The sequence below is a fragment of the Carassius gibelio genome, chromosome B12 (assembly GCF_023724105.1).
Source record: "Carassius gibelio isolate Cgi1373 ecotype wild population from Czech Republic chromosome B12, carGib1.2-hapl.c, whole genome shotgun sequence".
NCBI classification, from domain to species: domain Eukaryota; kingdom Metazoa; phylum Chordata; class Actinopteri; order Cypriniformes; family Cyprinidae; genus Carassius; species Carassius gibelio.
This window is the reverse complement of record NC_068407.1, coordinates 13,157,146-13,175,652: the sequence shown is the minus strand read 5'-3', so window position 1 is coordinate 13,175,652 and position 18,507 is coordinate 13,157,146. Positions and strand designations below refer to the sequence as shown.

General features: G+C 35.7%; 2 protein-coding genes across 2 annotated transcripts in view; both read left to right on the top strand.

Annotated features, from left to right (window-relative positions):
- Positions 1–155: 155 nt before the first annotated feature.
- Positions 156–2,754, top strand: csdc2a (cold shock domain containing C2, RNA binding a). Its single transcript, XM_052570830.1, has 4 exons — positions 156–363; positions 811–1,020; positions 1,790–1,912; positions 2,004–2,754. The coding sequence occupies exons 2-4, from the start codon at positions 845–847 to the stop codon at positions 2,164–2,166; spliced, it is 462 nt and encodes a 153-aa protein (XP_052426790.1). The 5' UTR covers positions 156–363; positions 811–844; the 3' UTR covers positions 2,167–2,754.
- Positions 2,755–5,148: 2,394 nt separating this feature from the next.
- The window catches only part of gucy2cb (guanylate cyclase 2Cb), a 19,489-nt gene continuing 6,130 nt past the window's right edge, over positions 5,149–18,507 (top strand). The window contains exons 1-18 of the mRNA XM_052571130.1: positions 5,149–5,736; positions 8,193–8,305; positions 8,401–8,468; positions 9,364–9,579; positions 9,672–9,793; positions 9,951–10,050; positions 10,197–10,302; positions 11,117–11,258; positions 11,346–11,428; positions 11,512–11,626; positions 11,742–11,823; positions 11,912–12,014; positions 12,102–12,164; positions 12,242–12,313; positions 12,437–12,541; positions 12,624–12,710; positions 13,882–14,014; positions 14,149–14,286. Of these exons, the coding sequence (XP_052427090.1) occupies positions 5,535–5,736; positions 8,193–8,305; positions 8,401–8,468; positions 9,364–9,579; positions 9,672–9,793; positions 9,951–10,050; positions 10,197–10,302; positions 11,117–11,258; positions 11,346–11,428; positions 11,512–11,626; positions 11,742–11,823; positions 11,912–12,014; positions 12,102–12,164; positions 12,242–12,313; positions 12,437–12,541; positions 12,624–12,710; positions 13,882–14,014; positions 14,149–14,286 (2,050 nt within the window). The 5' untranslated portion in view covers positions 5,149–5,534. The remainder of the gene's footprint in view (positions 5,737–8,192; positions 8,306–8,400; positions 8,469–9,363; positions 9,580–9,671; positions 9,794–9,950; positions 10,051–10,196; positions 10,303–11,116; positions 11,259–11,345; positions 11,429–11,511; positions 11,627–11,741; positions 11,824–11,911; positions 12,015–12,101; positions 12,165–12,241; positions 12,314–12,436; positions 12,542–12,623; positions 12,711–13,881; positions 14,015–14,148; positions 14,287–18,507) is intronic.

Below are 18,507 nucleotides of genomic sequence, written 5' to 3'. Positions count from 1 at the left end.
ATTCTTCAAGATCCCTCCATTACAGTATTTTAAATATGAATAACAAGCACCGCATCCACACTGCGTCGTGTCAAAACCTTGAACTCGCCCTGTATTACTTTAAGGGCGCTCTGATTGGTCGACTGTAGACTGACGTCACGATTCTGTCGCTTTTGGTGTTTTGTTTTCTCGCGTCGCGTCTCTCGCGTTCAATTTGGATGGGGTGTCCCTCCCTCTCCTCCGGTAACCTCATTTATTGTGTGCTACGTACGGGTCCCTTGAATTGAATATGTGCACCACGACTGATAGTAACACTGGATTCTAATGTAGCTATGTAGAAATATTTGTATCCGCAGCACGAGATATCAACCGACAGACAGCACGGTAAGAATTCCGTCGTTGTCCTGTTATATTTTCGTCTCTGTAGATATTACCGTTGATTGAATACGCCTTTACTGTCATGGTGTCGCATACTGTGGACTACGCTTGTCAACAACCATTGTGAAGCCCAAGTTGATAATATGATAATAAAATCACACGTACTCACAGTTTAATCACACTCTCTGTCGATAAGGCTTTCTTAGGCTAAAGGGGAGAGCCCTTTGGCGCATTGGAAAACAATGAAAAGGAAACAATATGAAAAGCGAAAACAGTCGCCTCTAGTAAGAAGATCCGATGTGGTCCTGATGCAACTGCTACATCCAGATTTGAGTGCAGAGAGATCAACACAATACAGAAAACGGTTCATCAGTAAAAGCAGATCAAGTCAGGCATGATGTTAAAATGTTTTTGTTTGTGTTTTTCAAAACCATTTTTTTTTTCACACCACAGAGGCCGCATCTCATCTCCTGTGAACTTCACACCAATGGCTGATTCAGACAGCACGTCTACATCTGATCGAAAGCCGCACTGCCCACATACACCTGTCCCACTTTCATTGCCTTTCCTGAGAGAGGGTAGTAATGTCTCAGAGAGGAAACCGCCCCAGACAGGGGAACCACTTAGTCCACTGCCAACCAAACGTACACGCACCTATTCAACGTGAGTACTCGTGTTAACAGAGGGAAAGTATTCCATGTACAGTGCTTTGTGTAAATGTGATACAAGAATTTTGACTTTTTTATTATTGTGTCTGACTTTACAGTTGCTGATGCATTTTTTCTTCCAGATACTGATATTGATGAAATTTTCTGCATTGTTCTTCATTATTGGAGAGACCGATAAGTGCCAAAGAGAGTGAAAAAGACATAGCAATTTAAGACATCTCAGAGCCAATAAATAAAATTAAATGAAATTTTTTTTTTGTCATTTGTGTCCAAGACTGAGAGTCATTGCAGAAAAAATTATGACATAATTATTATAATGATTTTATATATATATATATATATATATATACTAGTCAACATCTGAAGTGGATCAAAACCTTTCATTCTCAGTTGTCCAAAAACCAAAATGTGTTCTTGTCTTAGCACAACTTTGATTAACTTTTTTTGATCCACTTCAAATGTTGACTACTATATATATATATATATACACACACACACACACACATATACATATGTATATATATGTTTAAAATATGCACTGACTAATGGATAATGAAATTATTATAATAAAATTAATTGTTCTTTTATTGTAAAATGGCATAGAGAATAGATTTAAAAAAAATTGTCAATCTCGATTAGAAACGATGAACCATGTGTTGTTGTTTTAATTTCAATGAAACATAAAGAGACATTTTGTGCTTCTTATTACCAAAAAGAAGTGTTATAAGTTGATCTAGTGCCTCTTTATTCTGTTATTTTGTCAGATCCATAAGAGCCAAATCTGGACCTGTCTTCAAGGGCATTTGCAAGAACTTCTCAAGGTCACAAGGTCATGGATTCATTCGCCCCTCCCATGGAGGAGAAGACATATTTGTTCACATCTCAGAGTAAGTGTAAAACATTTTTTTTAAATATTATATAAAGAACTTTATTAAGTTTTTAATTAATATATTACATTATTATACTCTTTCTTTTTAGTATTGAGGGGGAATATGTGCCAATGGAAGGGGATGAGGTGACCTACAAAGTGTGCCCTGTTCCTCCCAAGAACATAAAGTTTCAAGCCGTTGAGGTGGTCATCACCAACCTGTCTTCCGGAAGGAAGCATGAGACCTGGTCTGGGCAAGTTATCAGCTCCTAGCTCACACATTCAGAGCCCAACAGAAGAATAAAGGCAGAGAGTTAGAGATAAAGGAAAGGGTTTAACTTGAGGTGCTCGTGTTGGCGTAAAACAGTGTTGTGTGTAAGTAGGATAGGGATGGAATAGCAATTAGGGTTATGCAACTGTTGTTTTCTTCAGTCTGGCAAATACGCAACAGGAAGTTGGTGAGAAGTCTGTTTGGAAAATGTTTTGAGATGCAAGTCAGCTGAGCTTTAATATAGCATTTGCCGAACATAACATAACATAACTGTGAAACAAAAAGCAGCAGTTTCCCTTGTTTGTTTGAAATTTTGTCCTTTATATGTAATCAATTATGTATTTATTTTTACTTTATGTACAGAGACTTTTAAGTTTATTGTGATGTGTATGTCCAAGTCATTTATGTAAAACCAATTTCCTTAAATAAATTAATGCACATCAATGAAAACTTCCATTTGTTTAATTGTGATTGACAGGACTGATATTAGTTTTCTTTAAGAAAGCTACAAATTTCAAAATCACAGTAGTTCATTTTGTCAAAAAACAAATGCTTCTTTTGATAATTCTAATAAAAACAAAACAACATGATTGAGTGTTTCTTCTTGATATCTCTTATCCATTAAAACATAATTTATGTAAAGACTTTATTCTACTTTCAGGTTTTCACATTTTTATATTCCATTAAGGTTATGTAAATGAAGTGCTTTAAAATGCAACTGTGAAAATATGGAGACTGCCAAAGTGAATGCGCAATCAGGAATTAGCATAAATATTAAAGTATGATATGTTGAATTAATTTAAATTATTGTATGTATAACAACAAATATACTTAAATATACATGTCATAGGAAAAGAAATACACATATCATACAGCATTATCCAGTGTCAAAAAACGTATGCCAAAGCACAGCCGTTCAATAAATGTGTGAAGATGTATGGCAAACCGTTTTATCTTAAAATATTCCCTGTCTTAGTCATCATAATTGCATTTTTACATTACATTACATTTGTCTTACTAGTAATAATTGAATTAGAGAGATCTCTAATTATAATTATTACAAGTAAGTTGTTACTAGAATTTAATAACATAACAAAATGCAATTACAATGATTTAAGGATGAAAAGCGAAATGAATATCGGACACAATGACGCGCTGGCATAAATCAACAGATTCCTATGGATGTTTCCACATAGACCACAAACATTCAAGCACCGAAAATGCTCATTTTCTTTTCCAAACAAGTCCGACGAATCTTTTCAGTTTCACAAAGCGAAAACACAGGCCGTCCAATAAGATTTGAGTATTACACCATGTGGCCAGAGCAACTGCTATTACCCAAAAGATCGACACGGTGGTGCTAAAAGCTCAGAAGACTATTGAGCATGAGCGCATAATAACACAGAAGTAGAGGACTTTCAATCAACATACAAAGAATATGGATGTCTGGATGTTGTTGTTGTTGCTGTCTGAACAAAGAGACATTTTTGACTGTTTTAAAAATCAAGTGAAACACTTTTCTACACAAGACATACGAAAGCAAACAGACATATTAATATAACAGTATATTTTTGGTATGTGTTTTGTATGCAGCTTATGGTATTTTCATAACAATAAAGGGTGATTATATTGTGGGATATTCTTGTAAGCATTGAAGATTTTAGTGTTTCTGGTGTAGAACCAAACTTTATTTATTTTGAGCAGCAGACCATATGAGATGCCTATCTGAGGAAAAATACATTGTTGGTCGGCGCCACCTAGTGTGCAGGCGTGAATTAGTAGAGGGCTCTGTGAGAACTTTTCATCTGTGATTCACCTCTCTTTTTTCGCATCACACCTAGAGTGTGGAAAAGCCTTAATTATGGTAGTATTTTAAGCCAAAACAGCTTGCCATAAAGATGTTCTATAGTTCTATTAGTGGAAAGGGGTGTGGTGTTTAGTGAGATGTGTACAAATGACCATTAGAGGGAGCAGTACATCATAAAAACTAGAGATTGCAAGCAATACAAAAAACTACAAAAGGATAATACATTTTTATTTACGCATTTTACACTTTTACAATACATTTTATATTGCACCCTCAGCTCATAAACTAGTTACAACTCAATACAACTAGTTGTGGGGCAATTCTACGAAGAAACAGCAATTTTTCTTAATCGGCTTACAAAATCACACGTTTATTTATGTGCATGTTAGCTAGAAGAGAACGGCCAGTAAAAAAAAAAAAAAAAAAATACATAGGCTATGACTTATGATGTGTGCTGACATCTTATGGCTCAGATTACAATAAGATTTACTTCAGATTTTTCTCAGAAGTTGTAAATAAAACGGAACCATAAATATAGCAACTGCCAAGACTGTATTGTTTGATATGATAAATCATTATTGAGGGGAAGCCCCAGTTACATAAACGTGTTTGAAAGGAATGTGTATAAGCACAAAATAATGAGTGTGGCACATTCAAGTACATTTAACAAGAAAACAGATTATAATCAAGTGTGCTTTTTTTATTTGTATTTATTCATTTATTTTTATACAGCGTTTTTAGCTGTCCTTAAGAAGAAAGGCAAGGCACATTTTAGTATATTCTGTAACACAAATACACAATCCAGGGTATAAATTAAACCTTAAAGTTACATTTATATATTATGTATTTAATATACAGTATATATATATAAAATAAAATGTGCACATACAACACAAAAAAAAAAAATCATAATATGCATCAGAGAGTAATTTATATATTTTCCTGCTCTCAGCTGGGAAAACAAACACGGGTGCTTCATTCTGATTGCTTTTATGATGAAACCATTTATCACGGGACAATGGTTTTATGACTAAACCTTTGTCCTCCACTGTCCTCTGCACAATAGTGTTCAATAGACCCTTAGAGCTTCTGCTTCAGTTGCTTTGGCAGAAATTTGATTACTTCCAGATAGATTCATATATGTATATAAAAGTATTAATGAGGCCTAAACTTTCACTGAAAGTCACTGTGTAAGCTAGTCTAGTAAACTAGATATATAGACATTAAAAAAGCTGTCTGGTTGGAAATGTGCTCATAAATGCTGTCTATGTAGGCAGCACACTAGGATTTGAGACACGACTACTGAAACTATGTTGTTCATTAACACGCTCAGGTGAGAGCAGAGTGATCAGTGTGAAAGCGTGCCTGTGTAGGACAAAAAACTAGCTTGGATAAATTTTCCATTTTCCATTCTTGGAATATAAATGATGAAGTCGGCTGGATTTAACTCAGAAAATAACTGGACAACTACAAACACGTTGCAATGAAAATCAATTCGAAGTAAACATTTTGCTGACCTCAAAGGCCGAGAGACTTTATTTTTTGTCTTCTTAACATTTGAATATGGATTACTGTATCTGGTTATATGCATGTCTATCATGGACACTCCTAAAGCAAAGTCACTTCATGAAAGAGTCTTGCTTTAATGGAACACTTCTGATGAATGTTATATTGTTGGATGACGATGTGTCACCCTGGAGTATCAATTTTGTAAAGCCAGCGGTGCTGAGCGCTGTTGGAAATGATTCTGAGATCTCTGAAGACGGTAAAGTATGATCCTAATTACATTTAATATGAAGAATATGAAGAGAGACTATTTAAATTACTATGACAATTACTATTAGATTAAAATATACATGGCACGATTGAATTGTTACTTGTAACAATTCAAAAAGAGAGCTCTAAAATTAAATTCCTACTAATACTAATGCCAGCTAAATCAGTTTTTATTAGTTACAATTACAGCTAGAGAGCTATCTAATTAAAGGGTTAGTTCACCCCAAAATGAAAATTTTGTCTTTAATTACTCACCGTCATGTCGTTCCAAACCCGTAAGACCTTTGTTCATCTTCAGAACACAAATTAAGATATTTTTTATTAAATCTGAGAGCTCTCTGACCCTCCAGACAGCAACGCAACTGTAGTGTTCCCAGGTCCAGTAGTAAGGACAACGGTAAAATCGGGACATTCAAAAATGCTTAAAGTGTCCCTATTATGGGTTATAAGGGTTTCATATTTTGGTTTTGGGAGTCCCAAAAAGAGGTTGACATGCATGCAAGGTCAAAAAACACTTTGATTGTCTTATAATATCCATTTATTTTATAATTTACTTGCTCAAGGACTCCCAAACAATTCGCTCTACGATAACTTTTTCCAAATCCCTCCTTTGCGTCACGCTAATCTGAGGTGATTGGTCCAATTGCTCGATTTAATTTTCATTTCATCATGCCTGTAACAAAGCAAGAAAAAAAGGCAAGCCTGCAACCATAACCTGAAAAAGTGTTATAGCTATAGCTAACGCTTCCGGTCTGGCAGTAAAAGATTTTTCTTATCATTTAATGAATCAACAGCCTATCTGATAATCTTCAACATATTTTAATAGTTTTGGATTGAACTATTTTTAGAGTTTACCATGAAAATAAATGCTGTTTTTATAAGAGAAGTCACAGACTTTTTGTGACAGGTGGGATTCATCTTACGACACTTCCCATTAATTCCTATGGGATCCATAAACAGCAACTGAGTGTCACTCTGACTGAAATTCAGTGACGGCAAGGCTGTAATGTGATTGGTTATTAAGGTACAGGTGATCCAAGTTAGCCGTTACGCTTTCTCCAATAGTAAGTATTACCAAAGTCTCTAGTCTTTGGAATTACCAAAGATGAATACCCAAGACGTGTCACTCGTATAGTTTTGAATGGGGAAAAAGATCAATATGGCCACTCAATCTCAGGAAGCTCCGCCTTCTAAAAGAGCCAATCGGTAAAGTCAATATGTCACAGCAGCTGCTGTTAGAAATCCCGCTTGCTATAGAAACTGTCAACATTGTGAGGCGTGCTCTTAGGATTGAAATATGCAAAAATTATGATTAGAGAGCTCTCTAATTATAATAATAATAATAATTCTTTACATTTATATAGCGCTTTTTTTCTAGACACTCAAAGCGCTTACATAGTCAAGGGGTATCTCCTCATCCACCACCAGTGTGCAGCATCCACCTGGATGATGCGACGGCAGCCATAGTGCGCCAGAACGCCCACCACACACCAGCTTACTGATGGAGAGGAGACAGAGTGATGAAGCCAATCAGCGGATATGGGGATTGTTAGGAGGCCATGATGGTCAGAGGCCAATGGGCGAATTTAGCCAGGATGCCGAGGTCACACCTCTACTCTTTACGAAAGACATCCTGGGATTTTTAATGACCACAGAGAGTCAGGACCTCGGTTTAACGTCTCATCCGAAGGACGGTGCTTGTTGACAGTATAGTGTCCCCATCACTACACTGGGGCACTAGGACCCACACAGACCACAGGGTGAGCACCCCCTGCTGGCCTCACTAGCACCTCTTCCAGCAGCAACCTAGTTTTCTCAGGAGGTCTCCCATCCAGGTACTGACCAGGCTCAGCCCTGCTTAGCTTCAGTGGGCAACCGGTCTTGGGCTCCAGGGTGATAATTCAAATGTTACTATTAACAATTGCATTATAGAGCTCCCTAATTGAATTAGAAAGCTATGCAATTGCATTTTTACTTGTAAGAGAGCTCTCTAATTCCAATTTGACTAGTAAGAATTAAAATTAGAGAGCTCTTTTTAATGCAATTTTGTACTAGTAACAATTGATTTAGAAATGGCCCCTGTTGCATAAAAAATTAATGGAAGTCAATGAAGACATATGAATATTATTTGTAGAGCTCTCTCAACTGGCATTGTTACTAGTAAGAATCTAATTGTAGAGCTCTTTAATTGAATGTTACTAGCAAAAATGCAATCACAACGAGTAGCACTTGGAATATTTTAAGCTAAAACGTCTTGCCATAAATTACAGTATTGCAAAATCATAGCCTAATTGTTATGTTAAACAAAACAAACATAAGATCTTATGACAACTACTATTGTACCGTATATGAAATGTAGTTCAGTTTGAAATGATCATATGCCTAAATTCAAAATTTATATTACAGTTTCAATCAAGTTTGTTTCTTTTTCTACCTTTTTTCTAGAGGGGGATCCCCAATTAGAGGTCAAATTCAGAGGGTTTAAAACCCTTTACTACTTTAAAAAAGGCTGCACCAGTAGTGCCTGTGAGGGGGTGGAAATTTTAAATGATCTCACGGTTAGTTCTGGTCTTCTTAATTCCTTTGACATACTTTTTTGAAATTACACCATATATGAAGTGTCTTCCCACTGATCGTTGTGATTTCTTTCTAGAATGCTGGTGAAGAGGGATGCGCTCTGCTGGGACCAACCTGCACTTACGCCACTTTCCAAATGGCTGAGTATGTTAGATTTAGCTTTTACAGATCTTTGTCTGTATTTCCTTGATTTCTCGCTTTAGATCTTGCTGTAGATCCTCAGAAGACCCTTAGGTCTGCCTAGATCCTTAAAAAATTAATTTTAAATCAGTTATTACTTCTTGTGTAAAAGAAGTGTATCTACTTTTATTTTATGTTTTGTTTTATTAACTTTATGCACTTGTTGGTATTTTAAATCTTATCTAGATTTAACCTGGACAAAACCTGGACTTGCAGATAATACAAATTAAATTAAAATTAACTTTAATGAGTTTTTTTTAGTTTGTTATAGTTTCCAGTTAAAAGTTTTACATTTACATAATCTTTGTTGTGCTTTAAAGAAGTATTTTGATGACTAAACTGTAGTGTTTTATTCTACATTAAATTTAAAGTTTATATATTTTATATAAAGTTATAATATATTTTTAATATACTAAATGGCAGCTATTCAAATACATGATGCATGTTATAGAAATAATAATAATGAAATAAAAATTAGATTAAAGTATATTTAGGTTTACCATAAATGCATTCAGTACATAGCAGTACATTTACCTATTTTAAAGACTATAGTAGTAATTTTGAAATGAAATAAAAAAAAAATTGTCAACAAAAGCAATCTTTAGTTCAGGGAGCTGAATTTATATAGATTTAAAAAATACATTTTCAATAACATATATTCAATAGTTATGGATTACGTTATTAACTCAAACCATTTAGAGTAAAGGAGGTACATTTGGTCAACTAAACTAAAAATAAAAAAATATGCTATTTAATGACTGAAAGTTAGTGTAAGATTAGAAATCGATCATAAAGCAAAAACGTGCCATCTGAAACAGAGTTTACTGTAGCTGGAACAACATGTGATTTGTGTTTGTAGTCTGGATATTGGTCTGAACCTCAACATGCCCATCATCTCAGCCGGAAGCTTTGGACTGTCATGTGACTTCAAGAGAGATCTGACTCGACTTCTGCCTCCAGCAAGAAAAATCTCCAGCTTCTTCTTTCACTTTTGGAATGTGGGAGATGATATCAAGCCTAAATGGAAAACAGCGTATTTATACAAGAAACCAAATAACACAGAGGACTGTTTTTGGTGAGTGTGTAGTGACTGTACAGTAGTAGTTTTCAACAACAGAAGAGATATTCCCATATGGTTGTCTGTATAATTTGGGGTCTTGTCTGTAGGTACATAAATGCACTTGAGGTGGCTCCAGGCGACTTTTCCCCTAGTTTAGAGAAAATCGTGATTCTGCGAAAAGAAGATGATCTCAGTAAGGCCCTTGGAAACCATGGACGGGAGAGTAACTGTGAGAGCTTATTTTATTTGAATACTTATGAAAAACAACCTTAGTTTGTAAATGTTTTACTTATGGTAATGTATGCCTTAATGTGTGTCTCCGGTTAAAATCTTTAACAGTCTGTTTATTATTTACTTATTTCTGTTACTTGGTTTCTGTTTTTCAGTGGTCATTTTATGCGGAACACCTGAGGACATCATGGATCTGAAGAACGGCACTATGGAATCTAACAATGAAATCGCTTTTCTTCTGATTGACCTTTACAGGTCAGTCAACTCTTATTTTCTTTAATCTGTTCATGACTAAATGTGCATGGATAAAGGAGTAATATAACTGTGCTGATCTCAGAAAGCCTCTTTAAAAAGTCTACAAAGACTGAAAATTCAGAAACAATACCAACTTTCTTTCACAGCGACAGATATTATAATGAGACATCTAATGAGGCTATGAAAAATGTCCTGGTGCTAACAATGCCCAACACAAGACAATACACCATTGACACATCTGGTAACAACACGGTGGGTAAAGTTTTTATTTATCTCCTATTTATGTATTGATAGGTCAACACATATTCTGAAATCTCAAGCAGAATCTTAAATCACCGGTCATTCTGTCCCAGAAATCACATTTTACTTGTTATATCTATTTCTTAACTTGCAGTTTACCTACAATGGGTCTGACTGAAACACCTGAATTCAATAATTAAGAAGTGTGTGCTAATACTTTTGTCCATTAAGTGTATGTAAATACATACATTTAAATATCGATCAGTAAATACAGTACATTTATAATACACTATCGTTCAAAAGTTTTGGGTCAGTAGTTTTTTTTTTTTTTTATTAATAGCAAGGATCCATTAAATTGATAATAAAGACAGTTGTTAAAAGGATTTCTATTTTAAATAAATGCTGCTCTTTTGACATTTCAACTCATCGAAGAATCCTGATGTGTGTCACAGATTGCATAAAAAGATTAAGAGTTAAAATTTTCTCATATTGGTAATAATGAGAAATGTTTTTGGAGCACCATATCAGCATATTACAGTGGTTTCTAAAGGATCATGTGACACAGAAGATCACAGAAATGAATGTAACATTTTTAAACATATTTGTTAAATATATTAAAACCAGAAATCAGTTATTTTAAAATGTAGGACCATCATTGTTTAACAGTATTTTTGATTGAATAAATGGAGCCTTGGTGAGTATAAGATTATTACAGACAGAATTTTTGTTTGTTTTTTTCTCACATTTTTTCACTTTTACATAATGATGTTTCCCTGTTATGGATCTAAAAGTACTGATTCTCATCTTCTCACTGTTCTGTGCGCAGATGAATGATTATATTGCAGCGTATCATGATGCGGTGCTGCTGTTCAAACAGGTGATGAGGACCATCTGGAAGATGCCGTCCTCAGAAATTCAAGACATGGAATCTGTCAGCATGAACTACTTCAGAAATGTGTCTTTCAAAGGTAAAAAGCCTCGGTCATTTCTCACAATATTGAACTTGCTTTGGTAGATCCACAGGATACTACAAATCTTGAAAACCCATACCACAGGTATAGCTGGAGATTATCAGCTGGATGAATATGGTGATAGGGATCTCATATTTTCTGTGATCTACACTAACCAAAACAACGAGGTATGCCACAGATCTCAGACATATCACTATCTGTGCAACTGTTGAGTAATCATTCATCAAGACTGACTTCTTTTGTACTTTAGTACGAGATTCTTTATGAGTTCGACACATCCACCAACAACACAGAGCTAAAGAACAGCAATCCTTCCTTCGTTTGGCCTCATCTCCGTCTGCCTAAAGACCGGCCAGATCCCACAGGTATAGAGGATTCCATCAGTTTTCCAAATCATACTGTTTAAGTTAAAGCGTCAAGCCTTATTGTATATTATGAAATAAAATGTTGTTTATATAAAAACATTATTTATTTCTTTAGATTTCCAAGCCAACATCGTCATCATAGTATTGTGTACTGCTGTTGTGGGGATCATGGGTACACTTGCCTTCATCTTTTACTGGTTAGAGCGATACTTAAAAAAAAAAAAAATATTCTATGAAATTGTATGTAGCAAGATATTTACTATTTTTTATGCATATATTTTAAAGGCAAAATAGACATTACCGTCACATGCAAAAAAGATGGTCTCATATTTCGTCCGAGCTCATTATGCCTTTAGAGTCGAGTGAGTGGAATATGATCAGTCTGAAGGTAATGCACGGGCATCAAAGCTGACTATTTACTTTTATACTAACATGTTTTTAAAATGTTACATATTTGATTCTGTCTTGTCATTAGATTGAGGAAGACTCCACACAGAATAGTAGCTACATCCTACGCCGTGCACGTTATGACAAAAAGGTACCATCAAACTTCACACTTTTATCTAAAATGATTCTATTACTTTTGGCTTCTGTAATAATTCTGTTACGTTACAGATTGTTATCCTTAAGGAATTACGGCTTACAGATGGAAGCTTCACTGAAAGACAGAGGATAGAGCTCAACACGGTACTGGGACTTCTCTTTCTCATGCTCTTCACTGAATGACAAACACTGAATCATTTTAAGATTAAAACCTTAAGTAACTTTCTGTTGTTCACAACTGATATCATAATGCCCCTTCCATTTCAGCTATTGAAAATAGATTATTACAATCTGACCAAATTTTATGGGACAGTCAAATTTGACAATGAGTATTTTGGCGTATTTGAATATGGAGAGAGAGGATCCCTTAGAGTGAGTATTACAATGAGCCTCATATAATGAAATTCTGATTTAGTAGACAAACACTATAATATCTTCTTATTTATTCTTTTAGCATGCTCTCAATGATAAGATTTCATACCCAGAAGAGACCTTCATGGACTGGCAGTTTAAGATCTCTGTAATGTATGATATTGCAAAGGTAATGGAATGATACAGGGGTTTATAACTTCATTTAAACTGTTTAAAGGAATAGAAAATTTACTCACCCTCAGGCGGTCCAAGATGTAGATGAGTTTGTTACTTCAATAGACATGTAAATGGGTGCCAAACAGCTAATAAAAACATCGCAATAATCCACAAGTACATAATATTGCTCTCTCCAGTAATCTCATCTGAATCAGGAGAGAACTATGCACAAATCAGGCACGGTTTACTACTATTGAAAACAGATCTAATGTTAAATAAATATGTTGGTGAGTATCGTTACTGACGTGAAAGCACAACAGAGGATGGACCTTTTCAATGAAGGAATCATTACTATGGATATTCAACCTTTTAAAGTTAAAAGTCATCATCATCATCTCGCTCGAAAAATGAACAAAGAGTTTCTATACTTTTCCCATTTAAAACTTGACTCTTCTGTAGTTACATCGTGTATTAAGACCAATGCAACGGCATTACGCAGCATCTGAAAATATAATCCCAGCTAAATTAGGTAATTTGCGTAATATCATTGCGCCTGCTGCACCCATAGTACGGCAGCAAAGTTCCTTGATTATTACGCCAGAATGAGAGTATAGTTCCTAGCCTTAAAAATCACAACTTTTCATTTTCCGTCGGTCTTAGTACACGATGTAACTACAGAAGAGTCGAGTTTTAAAAAGGAAAAATATTGAAACTCTTTGGTCATTTTTGAGTGAGAGGCTAACGGTCTAATCAGATTCAATGATCTATGCTAAGCTAAGCTAAAAGTACTACCGCCAGACCCAGAGACCGTTTGAGTGGATTCAAAAAAGGAAAAATCAACTGTTTAACTCTACAATAATGAACCTATTTATTATTATTATTTTTCAAGTGGATTGTTCCTATAAATTCCCTGTATTATCATTATCTGTTTTTTTTTTACAGATGCAGGTTTTACGTCACAAAACGTTATTTGATGGATTTGAGTCGTGTTGATTGTGTATTATTTTCAGAAATGTTTCAATTTTGGTTGAACTATTCCATTAAATTTCAAATGTATTTGCATACTAATATTCTTTGCATATAGATGTGACTGGATAGATGGTTTAATATAGGTTATATATAATAATAGTTATTTATATTTACTGTTCTAACCTAGTTTTTCGCATGAACTCTGCCTTCTGCAGGGCATGTCTTATCTCCATGCTAGCAACATTGCAGTCCATGGGCGTCTTAAATCGACTAACTGCGTGGTTGACAACCGTATGGTAGTGAAGATTGCAGACTTTGGCTTCAATACTATTCTCCCTCCCAGTAAAGGTGAAAGGGTGTTTTATTTTTTATCATGGAAAGAATCTCAGTTATTCCCACACTGTTTTTTTTTAAGCAATAGTTATTTGGTTAACCATTTCCTTGTGTTAAATTCCCTATATTTTTGTTTCCGCTTGTCTCAGATCTGTGGACGGCACCTGAACACTTGAGGAAGCAGGGGATCTCTCAGAAAGGAGACGTGTACAGTTTTGCTATCATTTCACAGGAAATCATGATGAGAAAGTGCACATTCTATACAAGCACCTGCTCTGATCGAACTGGTGAGAGAAAGATTTATAGAAAGCAACATAAAAAATACACATTCACCGCTGACACCTACTGGTGATTTCCCATCATGCATTCATGCATTTGTTCATGCTACATACTATGGTTAATTTTTAAAGGATAGTTGAGCCAAAAATGGAAATTCTGTAGTCAATCATTTAGTCGCACAAAAAGTGGAATAATTTGAATAATTTGCTGGTAGCTCTTATCCATGCAATTACAATGAATAGGGAATGAAGCTTTAAAGTTTCCCAAATTTTTATATTTGCATTTTAAATATTAAAATGGTTGTTTTATGAAAAATATGGTGCAAATTCTTCAAACTTACATAAATATAATATAATTACATCAAATATAATTATGAATTAGAATAATATCATGTGCAATTACATACGCCCCACAAAATTACAATTAGATATTTTATTTTTGTCTACAGATGAAATATTTTGAAGCAGAAATATCTTAGAAAAAGTTTTTATTTTTAATTTGCTTCAGTTATCTAAATGTTGATGTTTTTTTTTTTTATATTAAGGCATGAACAACATTTGGATAAGGATCTTGATTCATATTGTAATTTTGCCTGGAGGGACTGATCTTTCTTTTCTCTCTCACCACCTTTGTGTTAAATTCTTCCACCACCTGTCTAATATCGACCGTCCTCTAGGTTCTATATGAGTTATTGAACCTGTTGTTTGCTGATGAGCAGGTGTTTCAGATGGATCATTGACATATATATATTTTTTTTTTTTTGTACAGTAACTGCCTTTGTATTTTCTCCTCTTGTCTGATTAAGTTGGCTTTAAAAAACCAACTTACTGAAATCCTATTTAAACTTCTTCTCCTTCTGAGACTAAATTTTAAAATGTATCTCCTCCTAGAGCTTTCAAGCTAGAACCACCAAACTCGGGTTACTATATATTTTCTAACTGTTCCGGCTTACAGTTTTCATAAACCAGACTACCAAACCAACTAAAACCCCATAGACTTTTATTGAGGGGGTGCAAATTTCAGACAATAAGACATATAATGTATTTTAGCTGTCTACTGCCATAGCAAAGTTTAAAACTCCCTAATGAGAATACAGCTAAAACCAGCCTAAGATGATTGGTTGCTTTGGCTGGTCTCCCAAGCTGGTGGTTTGGCCACTGTCACGCTGATCTTAGCTGGTTTTTAGCTGTTTTTTTTTTTTTACTGAATCAACAGGTTTTAGCTGGGTTAGCATACAAACATGCCAACAACATGCTTGCTAATCAGGCTAGAGACAGGCTATTAACATGGTTTTAAAGTGGTTTTGGCCACTGTCACGTTGGTCTTAGCTGGCTTTTAGCTGGTTTTAACCGAATCAACTGGTTTTAGACTACCATCTCACTTCGTAGTCATGCTTGCTAATCATGTTATCAACATGTCAGTTACTTGTTAATCATGCTAGTGTAACCCCTCTCACCCGGGTCCTCTCTGACGCTCCTCACACTCGCTCCGAGCGGGGCTCGAACCCGGGTCTTCCGGCATGGGAGGCGGACGCACTAACAAGGAGGCTAAATGGCTACAGCCACTAGCGTCTGTCGCTAGTGCGTCTCTTGAGATCGGGGAGTGAGGTTTACCTGCACAGCACTACTCGCTGGCCTCCGTTACACTCACCCCCCTAAACCTCACTCCCATCCGGGTCACGGCACCAATGTAACCCCTCTCACCCGGGTCCTCTCTGACGCTCCTCGCACTCGCTCCGAGCGGGGCTCGAACCCGGGTCTTCCGGCATGGGAGGCGGACGCACTAACAAGGAGGCTAAATGGCTACAGCCACTAGCGTCTGTCGCTAGTGCGTCTCTTGAGATCGGGGAGTGAGGTTTACCTGCACAGCACTACTCGCTGGCCTCCGTTACACTAGCAACATGCTAGAGACAAGCTAGTGACTTGTTAATCATGCTAATTACATGCTAGTCACTTGATAATCACGATAACAACATGCTAGTCACTTGCTAATCATGTTAACATCATGCTAGTAACTTTGCTAATCACACTAATAACATGCAAGTCACTTGCCAATAATGCTAATTACATGCTAATCACTTGGCAATCATGCTAATTACTAGTCACTTGCTAGTCATGTTAGCAACATGCTAGAGACATGCTAATCATGCTTATTACATGCTAGTCATGCTAACAACATGTTAGTCACTTGCTAGTCATGCTAATTACATGCTACTCACTTGCTAGTCATACTAGCAATATGCTAGACACATGCTAGTCACTTGCTAATCATGCTAATTACATGCTAGTCACTTGCTAATCACGCCAACAACATGGTATCCACTAGCTAGTCATGCTAGCAACATGCTAGTCACTTGCTAATCATATTAATTACATGCTAGTCACTTGTTAATCATGCTAACAAAATGCTATAGACATGCTAGTCACTTGCTAATCATGCTAATTACATGCTAGTCACTTGTTAATGAAATGTTAGTCACTTGTTAGTCATACTTGGAACATGCTAGTTACATACTAGCTTCAGACTTTCTGGCTAGGCTTTTTCAAGCCAACTTAAAGTTTGACCACAAACTTTACTATCTAGTTCTTCTTCTTTTCCTTCTTCTTCTTCTTCTTCTTTTTCTTCTGTTGAGACTACATTTTAAAATTTATCTAATTTTTTCACGTTTTTTCAGTTTTTAAGCTAGAACCACCAAACTATGGTGTGATTAACAAGTTAACAACATGCTCGTTACTTTGATAATCATACTAATAACATGCAAGTCACTTGCTAATCATGCTAACAACATTCTAATAACAAGCTAGTCACTTTTTAATCATGTTAACAACATGCTAGTAACTTTGATACTCATACTAATTACATGCTAGTCACTTGCTTATCATGCTAATAACATGCTAGTAACTTGTTAATCATCCTAACAACATGCTAGAGACATGCTAGGCACTTGCTAGTCATGTAAGTAACATGTTAGTCACTTGCTGGTCATGCTAACAACATGCTAGAGACATGCTAGGCACTTGCTAGTAACATGCTAGTCACTTGTTAAACATGCTATCAACATGCTAGTCACTTGCTAATCATACTAGTGACATGATAGCAACTAGCTAATCATGCTGGAAACATGGTAGTGACGTGCTAGCAAATTGTTAATCATGCTAGCAACATACCAATCGCTTACTAATTATGGTAGCAACATGCTAGTATAAAATTTCTTATCTATTTATCTATCTATCTGTCTATTTATAAAAAAAAAATTCTGATAGGTTCTATTGTCTTCAAAACTTTCAAACTACTTTAAGTTAGTTAAAACTGAAAGCCCTCAAACTTTAAGCTTTTAAAACTACTTCAAACTTTATGGCTAGGCTTTTTCAAGCCAACTTAAAGTTTGACCACAAACTTTACTATCTAGTTTTCATCTTCTCTTTCTCTGCAGCAACCTTATGAATAAAAGGAAAGCAATATTTCAGCTGATTTTGCTGCTGCATTCAGGCTCCTGTATGTCTCAAATTTTCCTCTTTGCTGGTGGTGAAATAATATTTGCTGTCTGCTCTATCTTTTTAGCTTTTATTTTGTTTCCTTGAAACTTCCTTGAATTTTGGGCTTTGTCTTTCACTTTCTTTTATTCGTATGTATTATTTTGCACTACCTGACTCTATCTGAGCAAGCTTTGGTTTTTCAGGTGGTGAAGTTGCATATTCAGTCTTTTTCTCTTCTTTTTCTTGTCTCAGATCTGCTTCTACGATCATTTCACTCTTTCTTTCTTGTTTTTTAGGAGTTTCATCTTCAACCTCTTTCCTTCTTTATTGTCTCTTCATCTGCCTTGGTATTGTGTATTATTGTATTGTACTTGGTATTATTTTTTGTTGTCTTAACCTCAACATGGTCCCTGACACATCACTTACCCATCCACATGTCATCTTTCGACGTAAGCTACTCTCACTCTCACCCTCACGGCTATCTGCTATGGTTTCATCTTTGCTTCCTTTCCCCATCAAGGGAAAGGCTAACAGTGCTACTGATACTTTCTGCTCCACTCTTACATCTTGTTTAGACACTGTTTGCCCCTTGTCTTCCAGGTCAGCCAATAACACCCCTTCTGCCCCTTGGTTATCTGATGTTCTATGCGAACATTGTTCTAAGCTTAGAGCTGCTGAAAGGGTGTGGCGCAAATCCAAAAACACTACTGACCTTAATGTGTATCAGTCACTCCTCTCTTCCTTCTCTGCTAA